Source organism: Cystoisospora suis (assembly GCF_002600585.1).
Source record: "Cystoisospora suis strain Wien I chromosome Unknown contig_954, whole genome shotgun sequence".
NCBI classification, from domain to species: Eukaryota; Apicomplexa; class Conoidasida; order Eucoccidiorida; family Sarcocystidae; genus Cystoisospora; species Cystoisospora suis.
This window is the reverse complement of record NW_027153755.1, coordinates 22425-44453: the sequence shown is the minus strand read 5'-3', so window position 1 is coordinate 44453 and position 22029 is coordinate 22425. Positions and strand designations below refer to the sequence as shown.

The 22029-nt window shown below is 48.5% G+C and overlaps 2 protein-coding genes across 2 annotated transcripts; one reads left to right on the top strand and one right to left on the bottom strand.

Annotated features, from left to right (window-relative positions):
* Nucleotides 1–609: 609 nt before the first annotated feature.
* CSUI_002266 (polyprenyl synthetase superfamily protein) lies at nt 610–11002 on the bottom strand. The gene is made up of 9 exons (XM_068062468.1): nt 9219–11002; nt 8320–8458; nt 7381–7459; nt 6098–6434; nt 5279–5395; nt 4335–4450; nt 3234–3320; nt 2292–2434; nt 610–1450 (listed from the first exon to the last, which is right to left on the bottom strand). The coding sequence occupies exons 1-9, from the start codon at nt 10127–10129 to the stop codon at nt 1073–1075; spliced, it is 2307 nt and encodes a 768-aa protein (XP_067925555.1). The 5' UTR covers nt 10130–11002; the 3' UTR covers nt 610–1072.
* Nucleotides 11003–11651: 649 nt separating this feature from the next.
* On the top strand, nt 11652–20633 carry CSUI_002265 (calmodulin). Its single transcript, XM_068062467.1, has 3 exons — nt 11652–13295; nt 13682–18415; nt 20129–20633. Exons 1-2 carry the CDS (start codon nt 12933–12935, stop codon nt 13940–13942), a joined length of 624 nt encoding a protein of 207 aa, XP_067925554.1. The 5' UTR covers nt 11652–12932; the 3' UTR covers nt 13943–18415; nt 20129–20633.
* Nucleotides 20634–22029: the final 1396 nt, after the last annotated feature.

Sequence of the window (22029 nt, the reverse complement as noted above, 5' to 3'; positions counted from 1 at the left end):
GCAAAGAGCACGCGTTAGCGCATGAATTTTCGTGAGAGTTGACAGAATTCCATGGCGTCGTCAGGATGATGTGTGCGGGCTTCGGGCAGTTTTTTCTCAGATTTCTGTAGAACCACGTAACACGAAAGCGAAGGTGGCGGATGGACAGAGATCGCCTGGCCGCCCCACGCGTTGTCCTCGTTGGTGGGTGCGCTCGGCAGTCAGAACGGTACGAGGTGAGACGTGCGGAGAACCGCGACTCTCTCCAACGAGTGGTAATACCAGGATAGGTCATTATAGCGTTAGGCAGCAAGTTCGTTTCTCAGGTAGAACTTCCGTGACAGCGGCTTTGCACAGGGGACATCCCAGCGCACTCGCACTGAGAAGGCAGTCGAGTTCTTTTTTTTTCGTTTTGATAGGTGGACTTGCTGCCTCTGGCGATATCTTGCGATACGAGGAAACTTGGAGGTCGTGATGGAAGCCCGTCTCCCGCATGCTGTAGAGGCAGCGACACCGTGACCCAGGGTGTACATCTAGGCACTCATCCTAGAACAGTATTGGAAGAGTGTCAAATTCGCAGGCAGAAAACAGAAGCGCGCCCACAATGTTTAGTCAGAGCGGGGTAGAAGGCGGGAGGCCATGCTCTTGACACACGCTCTAGTTTACGCTCCGATGCACACGCAGACTCCCTGACATCGTGACGTAACGTCGCACGCCAACTGTCGGAAAACACGGTCTCTCAAAGCGGCTAGGTTGCAACGTCGCTGAGAGCCAAACGTGTAGACGTGTTCGACAAAATGATACTTCGAAACCAATTTCTCTCAGGAGGCTCACGCGTTGGCAGTGTCGCTACGCTGCGCACCCAACACTTCTGGTAGCACTCAGACCGTCAGAAGTGTTACACACCCCTAAGTCTCTCCTCACGTTCGAGGACTACTGAAAAGATAGGAAAACCACTCAGTGATCCGCCAATGCGTGGTTCGAATAAATTGGCAGGTTGGAAGAACAACATGCAGACAAGGAAAAGGGTACTTCAATAGAGACGATTATACAAAAGTACGTTCAAATACACTCGATGACTTCCCTAAGTCGGTTATCCCGCACGTCGGGAAAGAGTCGCCTGAAGGAGGGCCGCAAGGCCCCGGCACATCAAAGGAATCTCCTGAGTAGTGAAGCTGGCGCTATTGTTCACCCGGTGGGATAGTTCAACAAGGGCGTTTTCTGCCGCCGCCTTTTCGGCTGTGGCAGCTGCAAGCTCATCAAGGAGCTCCAGCGCTCGGCGTACATAAAGCCGAGTGAGCAGCTGAGCTCGGGGCATGGCGCTGCCAGCGAAAACTGATGCAAGTGCCTTTTCTACATCTCCCTGTTTGCCTGCTCTTCGCTCAATGATAGCCCGCAGCTCGCTGGCTCCGCAGAACTGCTTTCCCTGAGCTTCTAAGGCTGCTAATAACAGAGGAGCCGTGACGATACCCTGCAGACACAGAAACAGCAGATGGGCTAACAGGGCCGTTTGCGAAAGCTGTCTGTCTTTTGTCTACACTTAATCTCCGTCTTCTACCTATGTACCATACTTTGTTCTTGCGAGTTCTTTAGGCTCCATGCACAATCAATCATGACAACCACGCAGATATGTGCGCACGCATTCCCCGCGCTGTACGTCTTCCAGCAGACGGAAGTGAGTTTATACAAGTTTGGGTGGAAGAAGGGTTCACGTTGTCTCACGCACGCAATGTCACAGGCACACTGAGTGGAATCCGCGGATTGTTGGAGTTGCCCCTAGGCTGTACGAAGATACGCGAAAACCCCCGGTAGGCTTGACCCGTTCCTGTCACCACTAGTCAGTTCAGACACGCCTGGAATAATCGATCAACTCACATACATTGAGAGAACTGCACATATACGCATAGGTACGATGTATCGATCAGGCGTACTCGTTTAGCTGTCGCCTGAAGCGTGCTATCACCGCATCGATTACGCGCGTGCCATAGCGCACTACGGATAAAATCACCTGTCCGCAACTCAGTGAGCTTCCACCATAGGAAGTACATGCCGTACGCGCAGATTCCTACACCCTACCGAGGTCTCCTATAGGAGACCTCGGTAGGGTGTAGGAATCTGCGCCTGACTGCTGCAGGAACGAAGCTGAGGAAATATCACCGTCGTATCTCTCTATCAAGCACCGCTGTAGTGTCCCTTACTGACTAAGGCAAAGGAGAAGAAGAGGCTGAGTGTCTTCTGGTCCCTGAGAGGTACCACAGTTTCTGAATGTAGCTAGCTCATCTTTGTCAAAAGCACCATTTGTACGTACTTACCGAGCGCAAATCATTCAGAGCGGGTTTTCCGAGACTTGCTGTAGATGCTGTAAAATCCAGTTCGTCATCATAGATTTGAAATGCCATGCCTACACATGTCCCGAATTCAAGGCTCCATTGAACCCAACGAGAGGGAAGTTTTGCTGAAGAAACAAAGCATCACGAGTAGAGAGCACAGGTTTATCTGTACATCTCCAGCATCCTCAAAGAACGGGAAGGACAAAGGAGATGACGAGGGAGGAGTGCATCCTTGGCACACATAGTTAGAGTGAGCCGGTCCGAAACGGATACGCAACTAGTACCTTCGACCTCAACTGTCACTATGTTCTTTGGACTATGACGTCACCCCGCGCAGAGTGCGTATGTATATGTACAGAGAAGGTAGGACTTACAGTAGCTCGAGACACGATCTCCACAGTCCGATTCTGGAATTACATGCAGCCGGCGCTGTGTCTCATCTCTATAGAAAGGTATGAGATGCTGTGCATTACACATTCATCACTCGAGAATGCTTCCACGCCCGCTAAAACATCACACCTATGTGTTCGCCCTCCTACACAGGCAAGTGCCCAGGACACGTACATATATGTAGGCGCATGTTCTTAGCATCAGACATCAAACGCAACAACGCAACGTACTAAGTAGAAACACCACTCTTAGATAACCTTTACAACATCGAATGTATACATGCATGTGCACTGGTTGGTGTGATTTCTTCTCGAGAAAAAAGAAAGAGCTGGCTGGTACCTCTATGACTAAGAACTTGTTTCAATGAGCGAGATGAACTGCGCCCTTGAAATGACCAAGAAAAACTAACTACAGCCGTCAGGCCCCTCCCGTATCCATGAAGAAATAAGAGAAGAAAAGACCAGTTTCGTCCACTTCTTTTGCGCCGACGGGTAGAGAAGACAACATGCAGAAAATGTCTTCTGGTTTGCTTACCGAGAATAGCTAAAGAAGCACAGCTTTCTGCAATCAAAGCCGCTGTCTTGTGGTATGTCTTCGTAAGGTACGTACGTAGTGCTCCTTCTGCGTCCGCGTATGCCGAACAAGGGGAGTATGGTTAGATCGAAGAAGAGAAAGCAGCACACGAAAAGAGAAAAAAAAAAACCATTGCGAAGGGAACAATGGGTTTAGTCGAAGTCGGGACAAACCTGGGCGCACCCGCGAAAGAGGAGATGAGAAGGGGTGGCCGGAGGGGGGGAAACAAGGACAAGAAGAAGGAGGATGAGAGGAAGGGAGGCGAAGGAGAGGGGCGAGGGGTTTTTAGGAGAGCGGAAGAGAGAAAAAAGCAAGATGACGCTTGCACTTGAGGAAGTCGACCGCTCAGACACAGGACTAGGCACGTAGAGGTGAAAAATGCTCTTTGGTTCTCATACGAAGCTGACACCACTGACGATTCATCCAAATAGAAGAGAAATTATCTTCGGTAGGTGAGTTACATGGCTACGGATATGTGCTTGTAGCCAAATTCACACAGAGGGAAGCAGCCTGTAACAACTGGTTTTTCTAACGACAGACATAGAGACGTAGAGCGGACACGCCCATCGACGTTGCAAAGTATATAGATAGATAGGCGGATCTACAAGGTCTCAGCTTATATTCTTCGCGCTCAGTTTCTAGATCTCTTGTTTCAAGCGATATACATATATGTATATATAAACATACATCCACCGTGTGTGCGCGCTTCTACCTGTTCTTTTGTAAGCTGGACTGCACTTTTCCTTCACGCCATCTCATACTGCCGCGTTAACTGTTTTATCTCCTCATACATGATGACCCTTTTCCTCACGATTTTCCTCCGGAATCTTCAAGCAGTCGGCATATTGATTTAAACTCAGAAGCCACACCAACATGATAACGACGAGGACTTAGGCCCCCAGCAGGCGACCTTGATGGAGTTGATACTTGTCCCCTGCAAACGTAGAAAGCTATTTGCTTCACTCAGACACAAAAGAAGGAGAGTACCCACAGCAGCACTCAAGCGAAGAGAAGAAAAAAGAAATGGGAGGAGAGAACCACGTATGACGGAAAAAAACCTACCTAGGTCTTTAACATCACTCAACGCTTGAATGATTTCTCCCTTGACAAGACTTTCAACGACATTTGCGATTCTTAACATGACCTCCGGAGACCCAAGTGTGGCGACAATACCGCCCCTGTACGAAGAGAGAAGAAATAGAACTCAAGCGAAATCAGGGTTAGGCGTCTTGAACAAAGAATACCTCAGTAGTGTATACACCCCGGACTGGAGGCCACAAACGAGAATGAGAGAGAGTTAGCTACAACGTCTCTTTCCAGTATCTCATGTCGTTATCACAGAAATAAGCAAACCATTTATCCCTCTGAAAAGCTCAGCTCTGACTTAGTCCCGTATGCGGAAATCCCGACGGTATCCCCCCTTGAATTAACGAGTTCCCTACATATAAGACTTCTTGGAAAGCTAGGATTCTCCACAGTTACGCACTCGTGTACACATACTTCAACAGACATCTACATAAAAGTAGCTGCTGTTCCTGTAAACGTTGGTTTTTTCGTCCCGGATGATGAAGGGGTGTCGCTGTACGGACAAAGAAGTAGAGCCCTACTCGTGCACAACAACCAAAACGAAGGGAAAAACACTTCCAGATAAGGAGTTTGAAAATCAAGAAAGAGAAACTGTAGCGAATGGAGAACGCGAGCCCTCTCTTTTTCCCTCTTTCCTTAGTTTCTTCAGAATACTGAAAAGACACAATGCTTAGTGCTGGTTATCACCCTAATAGACACCCTCTGCCTTCATAGTTAGACTACGTGAATCTCTGTGCGGGTGTTGTTTTTCATCTCCCATCCCCTTTGAAATGCGAGGCACATGATGTCTAAAAGCCTCATCCTTTCCCTGAAGTTGCTATACATGCCTTCAGTTGACTCTCGGGAGCAAAAGCGTATCCGTTTTTGAGAAGCGAAGGCAAAGAACGAGACGAGAGAAGTGCAGTGTCATGGGACCTGACCCTCGACTAAGAAGAAAGTCTCCGCCAAGTATGGCTTTTTTGTTTCCAAAATGACGATGAGCGGTTGTCTGTCCTCTCCGTACATCAGCACCATCAATAACATCATCATGCATCATGCTGAAGAAGAATAGCGAGTGAGAAGACAAGTCTAAACAAAGAACTACACGCCCCTTGCGGTGTGCAGCCTGTGGTCTCTTCCCATCTTCATACGCAGAGATATTCTGTTCGTCGTGCTCCTGTCTGCACACCGGGTACGGCGGAGGGTCACTCGTTGATCTCAGCTACCCATTAATATAAGTGCCTCACGCCAACTGGTTATGACGAGACTGGTGTAGCCACGTAGCTCAAGAAATACAGGGGACAGAGAGGGAGAGGTAGAGACAAACAGGGAGATAGAGGGAGAGAGACAAAGACAGGAAGGGACCGACACAACCAAAGGGACAGACATGGCAAGGGACACGCAGAGTGACTGACGCGGACACACTGAGAGAAGCAGCGCAGAGAGGAGGGACGCACGTCACAAAACCACATATGCAACTCAGTTCGGCTGTCCACATGCCGCAACGCTTGGGTGCGCTGGAAATGTGAAAGTATTTGTACCTCTGAAAGTGTGCATGTTCCATCCCTAATTGCATTGATGAGAAGAAGACAATCTACATGTCTCTCTCTGTCTAAGAAACGGTTCACGAATTGTCTCGGATGCCCCTGGTCTTGAAACTCCGGGGAATACACATCGCGACAACCATACGTCCACAGGTGTACATACACAGGCAAACCGCCGCTATCATGACGTCGACAGACCAAACAAAACAAACGCACCTTGCTGTATGGATGAGCTCAGCAACCTGAACAATGCAAAGCTCGATCCCTCCTCCTTCTACATCAGGTTCCTCGAAGACCGCGTCACCAGCCGCGCTATATTGAGAAAGATAGGCGGCTGGGGTGCGCTGCTCACAATTTCCTCGTCGTGTGCCTCCATTCAACTTCTTACTTAAGAACGAGTGACTTGTCTCTTGGCTCAACTGGGATGACGGGATTTCCTTGAACCCGAGGAGAGCACGGCGAAGGAGGAGAAGGAGAACGGGACGAAAACGCTTCCCCGGAACGGTCAGAAGGTACTTAGAGACCGGCGAAACGTCAGGGTACACTGTCTTGACTACAAGAAGACGGAAGGGGACAAGTAAACACATCCGCACCTTGCGCTAGACGGAGAAAGAAGAGGTACTTGTTGTTCGTACAGGCCCCGGAGAGTCAAACAGGTTAGTGCCATTGCTCAGTCAACAGCAGATGTACGGTCATACACTTTTCATTTAGGACAGACGCCTGACTTACCATACCACCACTGACTCGACGCACAGATGATATATTGCCTGACAGCATGCACCTGTACGGATATAGGCATATATGAACACTGACCTTCGTTCACAACACCATACAGGGAACTTGCGGGTGCGTTGAAACAACAAGAGAATGACCATATCGCTGGTATCGCAGGAGAAAGGCACGACAGATCACAAACGAGGAAAAGAGCACCAAGACAACCGCGGAAACTCAGTGAACTGAAGCAAATAAACACTCTGCCAGGATCGATGTTCAAGAATCGACAGTGAGCTGTCTGCGATACGAAGTGAACAAAACCGACTCCAATTCCTCCCCGCCCCCAACACTCTCAAAAACGACATGACAGCACTCTTGCGTCGAGATCGCGCCGCCACACGCAACGGTGCAAAAGAGATCACATACACCAAAACCAAGGCCATTTCCTCCTGTAGATGCTGCTGAGTACTTACAATACTTCTCACAAGCGAGAGTATACACGAACGTACAGAGAGAGAAAGCGAGGCGGTCGTACGGATGGAGAGCAGCATGTAACAGCTGCTTGGATACATTCTCTTGCCCCACCGTGTCTCAGGTTCGAATATGCACAGCGACCTAGAGCTACGCAGTCATATGGGTGAGAAGTATATCAGCGCGTACGCGTAGTGCATGTTTGTGACGGCGAAAGAGAAATTCCACGTCAGGTCAGCCCTCACGGAAAGAAGAAACGTCAAACGAACACCGTAAGGAGAAATACGGAGGCGGGAACTGCTATTATTTCTTACCTGCAGAGAGAAGACTAAACTCAAGCGAATCTATATCATCACGAACCAAAGCAAAAGGATCAACTCCACCCGCAAAAGCCTGGAGACACCAAGAGAGGAAAGAAGAACATCTGAGCCAAGCATTCTCTCGGCTCAGTCAAAAAAAAAAGACATGTACTGATCTGTCTATTCGGAGCGACCGGCAGATAGCATCACGCTTGAGCTCTTCATGCCTAGCGACATTCCCTCCCTAACACGACCGGACGCAGTCCAAAAATCTACGAAAATCGTATGGTATAGATTCACTTCAGCCATTGCGTAACACTCGCCAAGTGTGTTCTGCACAGTCCAGCTGATGGCCTTCCTATCACTCCGGTGCCGGCATCCAGAGATCGGGAGCGAAACTAGAAACTTGACGGCCATAAAATTGGGGGTTTGCACTGCCACATTGTTCTCGCAGCCAAGTAAACAGTCACCTGGGTACCTTCTCCTCTCTGATGTCCACCTAGAAAAACAACACCATTATGGTGTAAGTTCCTCGGCTATAACGGAGCCGTATATACGTAGACATTCATATGTACACATATAAGGCTATGAAGAAGGAAAAGAAAGGAAAAACAAGGAAGGCCGAAGGGAAGTACGCGGGACACACGCAAGAACTCCATTTTTGACAAGAAGAGAAAAGAGAAAAGAAGAACGGAAGGACTGCAAATGAAGGCTATGGATGAAGCCATGGAATCCATTCTTCGTCGTTCCTTCACGAACTGGCCGAGTACCATACACACGAAAGAACTTATACATGAACGTATCGGCTTCGTACACGCGACTGAATCTGATATACCAATCACTCCTTCACGCTGGCGTAGCTGTGTAGACACTGTATGTTGGTGACGAGTGGCTCGGAGGAATCACTCCACCTCGGGTGATTAGGTGACCGTTGTATCTGTTGTCCCCCGTTACCTCCAATCTTGCATCAATCGACTGCCTTTGTGCAAGGAGACTTTCTCGCGTTGCTTGAGAGAGAGGACTTTTCGTCACTTCCATTCCCAAGAAAACTTCCTCGGAGAGATCATCATTGAAAATATACTTGGGAAGCCGGCTGGTCGAAGTAGACCGATGATACAGCCATGATCGTCAGAATCGACGGTTTCGAAACAAGCAACCCCATCACCACAGACAAAGAAAAGAAGAGAGAAATCGTTACGCATCTACAGCCTTATATCATATGATCGACGGACGATCCACTTTCTCCCGAGCTACTCATCTGAAAATGTTCTCCTCAGAGATGGACCTCAGACTTGACAGGGTCATAGATCTGTTTCCATCAGAGACAACATACCTCCTCGCTTGCAGTCTGCTCTATTTTCACATTCGGATTTTATATGCCTGCGCGCAGAGTACCAGCTTGAACTGCCGTCTGTCTCTTGTCTCTATTACAGAGGTCCGCATACACTTCCTCAACCGCAAGTCTACAACTCCTCATCTGGCTGTCGTGCTCACAACATGGTCACTATCGTTCTCACCATGTGGGCAACAAGGGGCTGGAAAGGAGGGAAATGTCCGATTGTATACGAGGAGATAAACAAGCCATACAAAAACAAGTCTCTTTTTTTTTTCCTTCTCCTCTTCTCCAAGATTTCTTTTTGTATGAACCATATATAGCCTAGTATTCGTCTCCACGGAGAGACAAACGTGTGCTTCGATAAGAGCCTAGGAGACGGGAAAAAGATGCAATATACGTCCTCAAGAGAATGGGAGGACTGTCCGTGATAATTAAGTCCGGCCTCGGGCAAGATACAGCTACGCGTGGCGGCGATAATCGACGTGTGGCCCTAACGAATGTTCTCGACTCTTCTTACCTTTCAATCTGTCTTCTCTCTAGAGCTCTCCATGCTGACGAAAAGATATCACCACCGTTCCTCTTCGACTGACCTCGCCCCGCCTCAGTTGCAAGGAGGGAACCTGCCCGGAACTTACTAGAGAAAAAAGAAAGTGAAGAAGCTACAGAAGCAGAAAAAGACGAAGAAGAAGGGAGACGTTCTTCCTGCGCTGGGCGCGGATTGTTTTCATGCGAAAGAGGAGCCGAGGTTCCCTGGTGGAGGGTGAGGTCCTCTTGGGCGTTTTGAGAGGGTTGCTGATGGAGAGAAGAGCACTGATTCGTGGCTGCTTCAGGGAGTGGAGAAGAAGAAAACGAACGGGAAGAACAAAGGCTCGGGAAGCGGAGACACCGACAGATATCTGGCGTCCTTATTGGATGAAATGAAGGAAAGAAGTCATTGTTAGGTTGATCATGTGAATGATAGCAAGAGATAGAAATGCGACTCAGTGCCGGCTGTGAAAATGCTACACATTTCTTCTTTTTCTTTAGAAGGGAGAGTGTGTTTTCGGAGCAGGGACGATGAGGAAGAGTAGGTGATCTCATAGTAGGGAAGGAAGAACGAGGTTGTCTCCTCCTACTCAAGGAGAACAAACAAGAGTACGGAGATACAGGGGGGCCACGTGAAGACGAACACAGCTGGAATGGTGAGCTCTCTGCTGCTGGCGAGGAAGACGCAAATCGTTGAGAAGAGAAAACTGAAAAAGAAGACCGGAGAGGCGGCGAGGGAGAGGTGGATGATAGCGAAAAACGGCTTCTCCGGCCTTTACGATGACGCTGAAGGGACGGGCAACACGCGGAGCAAACAGATGATCTTCCTAACGAGAGATGACGAGAAGAATGAGGGGCATACCAGAGTAGTGTTGCAGGGACAACGATAGGAGGATGCGTCATGGTGGCCGCGCCGCGGAGATCCTCTTCCACTGCTGAACAGAAGGCAACTCTCCTCCTCACTATTTACTTGCCTCACGACACAGCTATCTCTTCAGCGTTCTCTATGTTGCACGAACCGAAGCATTTGGATACAGATCGGAAAACGTGCGAATGCCCGGGGCAGCCACTCCAGAGGCGAAGACATGTAGATGATGAAAAGAAGAGTACGGGGAGGACACGTGGCAAGGGAAGCTGAAAGTGGCTGCTGGCGACAAATACGAGATAACATATGAGCTAGGAAATCGATCGGCCCGGACGTGGAGGAGGGGGCTAGATCGATCGCGCCTTTCGACGATACAAACATGCATGCACGCAGTGACTCTGGGTTGTCACTCGAGAATCTAACGCTGCAAACCGCTAACCCGTAAAACCGGACAAATGCAGCAAAAAACTAAGACTGGTTGGACAAAGGGACGCGAGGGACCCCGATACCAGATCTTGGAAAGAACAACGCGCAGCACGGCATCTCTTGGCACGAGACCGCTTCTGCGTCAACGACTTCTGAAAGGAAACGGCTGTTTCGAATGTGAGGGCGTTAAAACTAAAAGTTTCGCCAGGACCGCAGGAAAACAACTACGTGACAAAAATTCAAATGGAGGCCTTTCTGGAATACTGCAACAGAAGAGGCGAGGAGAAAATGTCCCATAATCTACCTGCTGAGATGAGTGAACTAGAGTTCCCGGGCAGAGAGGTGGGGTCTATGTACACTCTGGCTCGCTTCACTGATTCGCGGGGGGACACCTAATTCTACCCGCCAGGGAACCCTCTGCTTTTTCGCTTGGCCATTAGTTAGGGTGACGGACCGTCCAAGTATGTCGGAGTGTGACAAAAGCTAAGACTCTAAAAAGGGAGCACGCAGCAGTGTAGCCTTCCTGTGCTGGTTGGTTGACTTTTCTCCTGTTCAATTTGATACTGCCCGCGTTTCCCAGCATGCTTGTAACCTAGCAACGCTAGAGCTGTTCGCAATCCCCGGAAGTCGCTTACGAGCGCCTGCCCCCCTCGTCTCCGCCTGCGTTCATCGTAGGGAACAGCTCTGAATGGTATTTCGAGAGCTGACCTGCTGCTCGGTTCCGCATCGCAGGTACGGCGGCGTCCCTCAGTCAGACTACAACAATCTGTACTTGTGGTTAGTCGTCATCACGATACGCTGTCCATCATCCCCGCTAAAGTAGGGGGGTGGTGGGTCCTCATCTCCCGACCACGAAAACTGACGACAAGCTACCAAAATATGTGTGGTGCTCGGTGACCGCTACCGAGCCGAGTGGGTCAGCAGCGCTTCGTCCCTTCCGTGACACCGATTTAGCATAAGGCCGAGAACGTGCTAAGGCAATGACAACTGACCCTGCGGCATCATTGCCCTCCAATGAAACCCGTCATCTTAAGCAGGCAGCTTCCAAGATGATGGCCTCTTTTTCTCCAAGCGACTGCCGGAAGGTTACTTCCACCCCTCCCTGTGATGTTGCAAACACGGTCACTCCAGGTTGTAGAAAGGAGAAACAGAGTTCTTCCCTTGTTCTGTGCGCGTAGTCGCGGGTGATGATGATGTGCGAAAAGATGACTAGAAAGCTGCAAGCAGATGATCTCTCTTCGTCACACCCTCATCCTCATCATAGCACGTGGGCTGTCAAACCCCGGTTACAAGTGGAGTGAGAGAAGCCGTTGACGACAATCGCAAATAGATCCCAGGAAACTCGTCAATGCTTTCTCCGGAAAAGAAACTGGCTCGGTTGCCGCTAGGTCAGCATTTCACGGTCAACGTCGTGTCCCGCCACCCTGTTTTTTCTTCTTTACTTTCTTTTGCGCAGTTTCTTTCTCTTCTCTCCGTCGTGGGTTTTTTTTCATTGCCTCGCTCTCCACTGTACACAGCTGGAAGTTCTGTAGCCATAGCGGTAAAGGTCAGTCAGTCAGCTCATTCCCAAAACTGTAGGGACTTTCACTACCGCGCGTAGGTACCGCCCTGCTGTTTCCCTCTCTTCGTTTCGCCGTTTTCACCTCGACGCGAAGAATCCCCGCCCTGAGTGGGATTTCTAGAAAGATTCCCAACCTTGCGTGTCTCCTTTTCGCATCTGGACACTCACGGCGTCATTTCTGTTTTTCCAAGTAGTAGTTCAAACACCACAGCTCCTTGAGAGATGACGTTTCGTATTTTTCCACCTTCTGGAAAGTGTCTTTTTGCTTTCTGTGAAAATGCCAACTAAATTCTGCACCCTTCTATGCTGTTCCGTATAAAGGTTCTCCATGTTCCGATGTTGCGCGGCGAACCGATCTCATCGGTGTCTGACGGGCAAGACAAGTCCTGGGTCTTTAGTTTTTTTCATATACATTGTACTGGCAATGATTTTTATGCTGACTTGAGATTTGTGTGCGCGTCCCTGTTATTTCCGTGTAAGCTTTTCTTTACTATCTCTGCTCTCGGCCTCGGTGCCACTAGTCAAGTTAGATTGTTATGGTTCTACAGATGGCAGTCAGTGAGGAAAATGGGCGGCGGGTACCGCCCATTTTCCGATGTGGAAACTCCCTGTCGTGCGTGACGTCTTTCTCTCTCACCCGAGATTACTCCGTGGTATTTACTTATCTTTCTTTCTGTTCGAAGCTAGTGTTGTTGTGTTATGCATCTGTCCATGTACCTAGACTAGTCACGATCTAGCTCAGCGCCTTGTCTGACGGCGGCGGTGTGTTGTTCCACGTTCGCACATTCAAAGAACCTTTTTAGTTCGTATCTCTGCCATACTCTTTTTCGGTCTACTGCTGCACCTGTCTAAATATGCGTTCTGTCGTCTTAAATTTCGTGGTTACACTGGCCTCATGTTTTACTGACCCAGCTATACTTTCTTTGCTTCTTTGTTTCGTATGTCTTTCCATGTTGTGTTCTTACAAAGAGCAGCAAAAGACGAGTATCGTTTTTCTCTTCATTGTTGTACAGAGATCTTTTCTTTTACTTCGTCTACCTGACCATCTCATTCCCCCTGTCTTTGTTACCATGGCAACGTCGCCGAGCCGTATCCGCGAAGCTTTTGCGATCTTCGATAAGGATGGAGATGGAGTGATCTCTGGGCCGGAAATTCCTCTTGTTATTCGATCCTGTGGTATCATGCCCACACCAGACGAGATCAGTCACCTTCCTACGGTAGGCCTAAACAGTCGGCATACGAGGAGGAGGAGAGAGAGGGAGAAACAGGTGCAGATGCGTCTATAGGAGTGAGCGAACGTTTTTCATCTCTGTTTCTTCGTTTGTGCTCTGTCCGTGCTTTCCTTCTTCCGCCGTCTCTCCCTCCCTTTTCTCCAAATTCACTCGACCGGAGAGATCCGTAGTTTTTTGTCCGAGAGGTGTCTTTCCGGAAGGCATGTGTGTATGCCCACTGATCTAGTGGAGGTTGTTACATGCAGGTCAGATATGTTGCATGCATGTAGTGGTGGAACAGACGATAGATCGTTTTTGCATTTCTGTATTTGCATTGGAGTGTCTGATCCTGCAGGCACGTTGCTGCGGTGTGTTTTTTTCTTTTTCGTCAGAGTATGCAGTGGAAGGATTTTGAAGCATGGATGACACAGAAACTTTCCTCATATAACCCGGAAGCCGAACTCGTGAAAGCTTTCAAAGTCTTTGATCGGAATAACGACGGCACGATCTCCTCAGATGAACTAGGACAGGTCATGAAGGCCCTTGGTGAACTTCTTACAGATGAGGAAGTCAATCAGATGCTCAAAGACGCAGATCCAGGAAACTCTGGGAGAATTCAATATGCCAACTTCGCTAAACTTCTTGTTAGCTAAACAAGTTTCCCATGAAATCAGTAACGGACAACGTTGTCCAACAGTTGTTGCTTACCTTTTTTCTCCATCATATCAATCAAGTATTCGTATACATACGTATATGCATAGAGAAAGAGGCATACGTAAGTTCACCTATGTGTAAATACACAGCATTATATCACTAGGAGGTAGCAGCAACCTGATACAAGAGTTGATGATCTCCGGGGAGGGTAGAGGAGGAAAGTGAAAAACTCCTTCACGGAGTGTTTATTTTGAAGGCTGTCGCAGGTTTCCAGTATTAGTCCTTAATTCACAACTGCTGATCGAGATAGAGAAGTCTCTGTCAAGAAGAGAGAGGGGAAGAAGAGATAAGTCAGTGACAGTCCAACGACGGTGAGAGGGAGGGAGAGAAAGGAAGGAAAGAGGTAGTCGATCTCTGATTTCGAAACTCTGCTTCGTTGCAGTTAGGGAACAAATTCGAGACCGAAGTTACCCTCCTCTCCTTGTACAATGAAGAAGAGAGAAGGCGAGCGACGGGAAGTGTATTCGGTTTCTTGATTGATGGGTCCCCAGGCTTCTTCTGTGTATGGTGTGTAACACTAGCAGTGGCGTGTCACTTAACGCACACGTATGTAGTGTTGCGTTACCCGGTGACGAAGCAACAGGGACGCAAGAGAAGCAAACAACGTTTTCGTTCTGTTTCGAGTTCATTTGAGCGGGAAAAAGGAGATGATCGTATGTAGTGTCAGGAGCACTCTCCCTCACTCAGTTGTTGGGTTGGCGGCATTTTTCTCTCTTTTTGCTTTTCCTTGGAAAAGAACCTTGAAATGAAGGTGTTGTTTTTTGTACTCGCTTCCTCATCCCGTTAGAAAGAGGATGCATTGAGTCGCTCACGTGACTGTGTAGCTTGAAGAGAAGTGCAGCCAGGAAGAAGCAGAAGTAAGGAGCCACTTTAGGAGGTTGTGCTCCTGTGTCCGCAAATACGTGTATGTAGAGCGTACGGAGAGTCGGAACGCAGCAGGTATTTTGACTGTGGTGGACGACACTACGACGGAGGCGTTACACGCCCGACGATCTTCAAGGGCAGAGAGTTGATTTCAACGGTGCGGCCAGTCTGCTAGTCGAGCTGGACTGTGCTGGGTGGCTCCGGAGTGGCTCGACGCTGCAGTTGCTCGGCCGCCCTGATCGCCGCTCTGCTATGGTCTATAAATGGCCGAGCATCGTGAAGTGCGCTGTACCCCACGTCTTGAATTCGCGGGTTCTCCAGAGGCCGAACAGAGGCGCTTGCTCTCGGCCATATTAGAGAGAGGGCGCTGTGTTCGACAGGCAGCGGAGGTCCGATGACAGAAATATCAGAGTTCTGGTCACTCTAGTGCGTGAGAGAATCATGGCTGATGTAGTGTACGCACGTCTTGTAGATAGGAGGCTATAATACTTTCACCTGTAGTCATGGCCGATCTGATTGAGTCCCTTAGCGAGGCAGGGTAGGGTTCGACAAGGATCTTCCGGAAAATGTCGACGAAAAGAACCTGAATGGAAGGGAGCACGGAGAGGATGTTGGCATCGCGCGGATTTCTGTGGCAGAAGAGCGAAAAGGCGTTTGTTTTCTGTCTTTACTCAGACTAGAGAGAGTTCGTTTTATTCAGTACTCAATCTTCAGTGCTCTGCTCAAAAACGCAGACTCCGAGACCTTCAACCCGGAGACTGTAAAGAGCAGTCTCTGACTTACTGGTGACAGGAAGTGCGAGGATTTTTTTTTTGGGCTCGAAGCTGCTGTAGGAATGCGAACCCGCCCCGAACAAAGAACCTGGCTTTTTGCCGCGCCCGGATCAGTGCTACTCCGTCTTTCCGCACTGTCAATTCCTGGTTCAGAGTCCAAGTTCACGTACTGGGACGCAGATCGACTGGATCGGTGACGCCTCTGTGTGTTGGGGCTGGTCTGTGGGAGAAGAAAAAGCTCATATTGAAATCCTGTGCATCGGCCGCTAGCTACTTACACTGGCTAGCTGTTTGCGGGGGACCTTCTAGATGTAAGTACAGACTCGATAAAATGGATGATCCTGTCTGAGGAAGGCCGTAGCTGGTCCGTGTGTGCTGTCTGAATGATCTCCGCCTTCCTGGACAGGAATCTCCTTCACCCGGTTCCCGTTCTTCTTTGCGTTGTGGTTCCGCTGTTTGCGAGTGAGTTTGCTTTCCGTCCTTTAAGCTTTCGATTTACTTTCAAATTCAAGGCTTGGAATACCTTTTTCGCCGGTTCCCAGGTTCTTTTTTCTTCGTCTCTCGTTTTTCTCTCGCCTTTCTGCATGCCCCCTCCAGACTAGTACTCGTCTCTCTTTTTTCTCTCTTCCCTTCATTGCTTTTGCCTTCCTTTCTCTTTTCGGTTCTAAAATAATATCTAGTTGGTTTGAATCAGAAGGGACAGACGCAACCAAGCCCCTTCCTCCTCTAGGATGGAGTGAGCTAGGCAGGCACCGGCAGCCACGCGAACCCGTCTGCTTACATCTTGGTGGTTGGTCGGGAGAGCAGGGGCGTAATAACGCAGCTATAGTAGTTTCGTCTCTCGACCCATTGCGCACATTTTATGAACGAAGTCGTAGAAGTGGTTGGTCAGATTTTCAGAATCCCTTCTAGGCCTTTCTCTCCCGTAACGAGTCATTCTGTTCTTGTTCGCGAACTTAGAGACTGTGCAAAGACCACCCTGTAACAAGTACAGTTCACAGAAGTTTGGATTTCTGTCTCCTGTTATGTAGCTGTCCTGGAAATCTCAAGGACCTCTGTCTTCACGTGCCTTTTTTAGGTCCCCTCTTTAGAGGAGTTGTACTGAAACTCCTTCGATTCTGTTCATACCTCTCTTGGGGGCGCAAGGCAGCACCCCTGGTAGTGAATTCGGGTCAGGTTCTTGGACTGTTCATTGGTCGGAGAGGGTCGAGAGGTCTTCATTGGTACATGTTCTGTCTTCTGCCTTGGCCTGTGTCTGATCTTTTCAGATTGGCCTTTTTCTCAGTTTGCTGGTCATCCGTTTCAACACGTTCTTGTCCTTTTCTGGTCTTCTGTCTCTCCCTGTCTCCGTGAGCATTTTTGAGTCTCGGATTCCGAGATTATCCACTACTCGAGTTCTTTTTCGACCCTACAGCCTTTTCGCTTGTCTTCTGTTGACTGTGGTGTCTGTACACTACGTCATACAAGACGTCCCACCTGGTGTATCGTGCATCCTCAAGTCGTAATACTGCTTTTCCTCCATTTAGGTTTCATTTCAGGGTAGCTGTTGAGTTTTTGTCCACTAGCTGATAATCTTTGCTCAAAACAGCACAAGACGCCAGTCGTAGTCGTGTTCTTCTCCTGCATCCTTCAGCGGGACTACAAGCGTCCCCATTTTGCCTACTTCCGGAACCTTTCCAGCCGTGGTCCTTCTCTCACTTTTTGTTGGTCATCCGTTTTGACTCTATTTCATCTTTTTCTGTTTCTTCTCCCATCATTCTTCTCAGAAAAGAGAAGCTCCGAGGAGTGACCACCAAACTACGGGATTGCCCGTCTTGTCTCTAAGGACCAAACTCAGTTAGCTGAAAAGGAGCCTCTCTCTCTTCGTTAGCATTCAGCCTTCTTTTCTTTGTTTCCAAGACACCCTGTTGTATACGCTCATATGCGATAATACGCGTGCTGAGAACTGTCTCTCAGATTGGACAGTTCTCAGCAGGGTATCAGACCTTTTGAATATGCATCGCCGTACATGCGCATGCGGCTATGCCGTCATACATGCTCAGCTCACTATTGTTGTTTCGTCGGTACATCCGTAAATACAGAGATATGTGTACATAGTATATATATATATTCATGTAGTGCAAGATATGCACTCTGCATGCCTGCACACGAGAAATACCTAAGCAAGAGAAGTTCCCGAAGTTCCCGGGGATCTCTTCTCTTCTGGAGAGACATAAGCTTCTTTCTCTTCTTGTCGGTCCGTCTACTGTACGCACGTACACGTAGCTCGTAGAGGGATTCTTTCTATTCTGTTCAACGGAGGGAAGACGTTTCTCCGTTTTCTATTTTCTACTCTCATCTCCGTCTTCTTCTCCCCTTTCCCTCCCTGATCTTTCCCTTCTCTGTATGAGTCTCTCTATCCTTTCTCTCCTTTGGTGCTGCCGTGAAGTTCTTTGGTCGATCTTTTTTCTTCATCTTTCTCTTCTTTTTTTCAATCAGAAGACAAGATGGCAGGAACATGGCGACAATACTTTGCTTGGGGGTGTGGAGGCGCGATCAACTTTCCTCTGTTGATCTCCATCTCATCCTTCTGTCTGACACTGTGGTACTACACGAATATGGTGACTTTGACGGAGAGATTACAACAAGCCAATACAATGAATGTCTTGCATGCAGACTATTCTTCTCCTAAGACTCTAGAAGCTGTGGAATTGATTGAAGATTTCATCGAAGAGCATGGAATTGATGATTACCCCTTCAAATTTCTCAACTTACGTTCTCAAGGGAGTGACCAAGGTAGGCAGTTAGATCGAGCACGAAGACACTTGACACAATGGTTTTCGCGCATTCAGTACTTCTATGAATTTGGGTATCTTAAGCTAGAAGCGCTGAAGAAGTTCCCAGGAGCCGAGAGAGCTCGGTACTTCCTTGATTTAGTTGAGCCTCTAGAATTTGTCAGTAGAAAGACAACAGGGAGAAAACATGCAGGGGTCTTTGATTTCTTAAGACAACTCTATGGCCTCGAGAAACATAAGTTGAACCCACACTTCGTAAAGAAAGTTCTCCATCTTATGAAGAAATCTCCTCATCACAAAAGGCATGACGCCGGCGATCGCCTCCATCAGCAGAAGGCGCGGGGAGGGGAAGGACAAGAAGGTGGAGGGGGGGAAAAGAAGGGAGAGGTAGACGAGAGTGAGACATCGTGGAGAAGTGGTAGAAGGAAGTTCGGTGCGTATACGATGGAGAGTACAGGATATGAAGAAGAAGACGATGAAGAAGAAAAGAAGGATAGAGAAAGAGGAGAGATGCCTATGGGGTTAGATGAAGATGATGATGGTAAGGATCTTGAAATGGATGGAGAAGAGAACAAGAAGAGTCAAGAGGAAGATGGGCTAACGGAAGAAGATAAAAGGAGGAGAAAAGAAGAAGAACTATAGGACAAGGGGCAAGAAAGGTGGACATAGTTAGTTACTAACGAGAAAGGGAGGAGGGCGGGTGGAGTGTAGAGAGGAAAGATTAGAGTGGAGAGGGAGTAAGATGAATACGCTAAGCGGCCAGCGAAGGAAAAGAACGGATAGAGGAACAATAGGAAGTTGAAAGCTACGTGTTGCGAGGAAGAAAAGCATATGAGAATCTAGATGGACGAGAGGGAGGACTGGCAAGAAGTGTGACGGGGAGGGGGACTCGTGGGGCGGTATCTCTCTTACGGAGGGATAGATAGACAGATTGGTACCGAGGGGTTTGACCAGTATAGCTGGATGGTTGCAGGTGGATTGTTCGCGTCGCTAGATAGGTGCAGAGAGTGAGGAGGTATATTTACCGATAGTCATGCTGAGATCGGGAAGATTGAAGTTTATAGATATTGACTGCTATGTGTATCGTCTTTTTCTATACAAATAGGCAGTGGATAGCAATGTAGGTAGAGAGAAATGAAGATGAAGGCGCGGGGTCGAGTGTATAGAGATCAATGGTGGTGAAAAACACAGGGGAAGACGTCAACCCGAGGAGGTTATCGGGATGGAAAAAGGAGGGAAGATTGAAGGTTTTCTTTTATCCAGCATTCAGGTAGAAAAGGGGGACAATGAAGAAACAGAGGAAGACAATGTGACGACTATCTCCCTCTCGTCCACCGTTGCATAAGTCACATGCACACCACATCGTACGTGATGTGTGTTGTTGCTTGACGTATGGAGGAGGTCTATTTGTGCTCGCCGTAGTGGGTGTGGATGGTCTACATGCTACTCAATGGGAGAAGAGAGAAAGAAAGGCAGAGGGCAAGTATTTGCTTTTGATAGGCGGGCGGGTTTCTGACTGAGAGAGAGCGCCAGGAAGGAAGAGCTCACAATCGATTCCTCAAGGAAAAACGGAGAAACCGATCGCGACAGAAGTCTCTGTCCCCATCTTTATGATGCCAGGTTGGAGAAGAACGAAGAAAGAACTGATGAAGAGATGTCTGTCATCTTTGAAGAACAACTTCCACTTTTTCTTTTCTCAACTTTGTACTTGCAGCTACCTCTTGTCGATTCTTCTCTGGAGAATCCGGCTTTTTCCCTCCTACATTGCGCATTCAATTCGTTCATGAGACCCACCATACGGTGTTGCGATGAATTGTGGTGAGGAATATCTCACTCCGATAGCTTCGACAAAGGTGGAGAAGACCCGGTGGCTGTAACATGTGTGGTAGAAGGTCATCGTGGAAGATCATCTCGATTTATCTCTTTTCCTGTGTCGTCTCATTGTCTCGATGCGGTTTCGTTACTACTAGTATGCAGCTTTTCTTAGGCGGAAGTCATCGACACCCTTCTTGCGTTGTTTACGTGAGGAAGTGAAAGGTTAACCTGTATTCAAGCACAACTGTCACCGTAGCTGTAGATGAATGCAATACCAAGAGTGGTTCTACCAAAATACTGTTTCTTCTCCCGTTCCGTTGCTGGTCAGAAGGACTGTTACTTTCTTCAGCAGGAATTCTCTCTCGACAGAAACCCCCTCAGAGGAAAGGGAGATTGTTCCGTATATGTTTACATACACATGTAGACTTCGTTTGAGCGGGCTGTCCATTGATGTTGCAGAGAGACAAGTGAGAAGTATTCGTTCTTTCTATCGGTTTCCTGCTCAGTCTGATTGCGCTGTCCCTGAAAACAAGTAAGTCACATAGCTAGCTAGTAGTTAGCAGCTAGCTAGAGACGCATCGTCCTGATGACCCAGTCGACGTACGACGATACGTCACACACACATACGCACATGTGCGGCAGAGGACGAGCGGGCGATGTCATTTCAACGACTCGAAGCTCAGGTTTCCAAGATTTTTTGCTGCCTCGACAGAGATTTCTCCACTGCAGATACTACGGATTGAGGGGAACCGCCTTGAATGCTGTGTTCTCTCTACCGTGTAAGGATGAAAACAGTGAACACTTTCATGTATCAGACGACTAGTGTCTGTTATAGCTAGGATGCTTGAGCTTACTAATGGTCAGCAAGGAGAAGCGTTGGAGTCTTTCTTTTGGAGTGAGGATACCTGGACGCTATCTTGTTCACAGGGTGGATCTCTTTCCCCCTTTTCAGATATTCTAAGTTTACACGTACGTCTTTCATGCATACGCCATACACCTGTATACATGTACTCCACAGACAAGACAGAATCGGCGCCTCGTAGTCACCTTTCTCGAAGGATGCCTGGTCTCTTGTTTATACGTCTGCACGCGGGCGTACTCTTTCGCAGGAGTAAAGGCGTCCACTAGGGAAATATAGTATAGAATGGGGTGCCACGAACTGCACAGCCGGAGCTTATGTATATGCATCACACGTGAGAGGCGTCCTGTTCAGGCTCTGCCTCGAGCGCGGGACAGCAGACATACAGCCTCGGTTCTCGCTCGACTGCCGCTGAGGGGAGAATAGATAACCCTTCTGACTTCATTCTGGAAAAAGTAGACAGGCTCTTTCGCGTAAGGAAACCAAAGACTGAAAAACAGTCGACCGATTCTGTTACCAGAGCATCCCTGAATCCAGACGGAAGCTGCGACCTTTGTAGACGGAGAATGAGCTTCCCCCGTTGAATAGGTAAGTTCACTGTGTAGATGTAGACGGGTATGTCTCTCTTTCGACTTCAATCGGTCTAGTTGGGGATGGCGTAGCTGGCATTTTGAACCTTCTCTCAACGCCTTAATGGAGGTAGCGTAGATCCACGTGAAAGAGAGGCTCTCTGTTTGGACCTTCTTGCGATGTACGTACATATACAGCACAAAGCAGTACACACAGAGGGGGGGAGATACCCTTGAAAGTCGACTCTGTCCCTCTTGATATTTTCTCTAGTCTTTTCATTCCGCATCTCTATTTGAATCGTCCTTACACAAGACGCGGATGAACTTGGACAGAGGGCGAATGTGTGTGTCGACCCCAGCAACGATTTACTT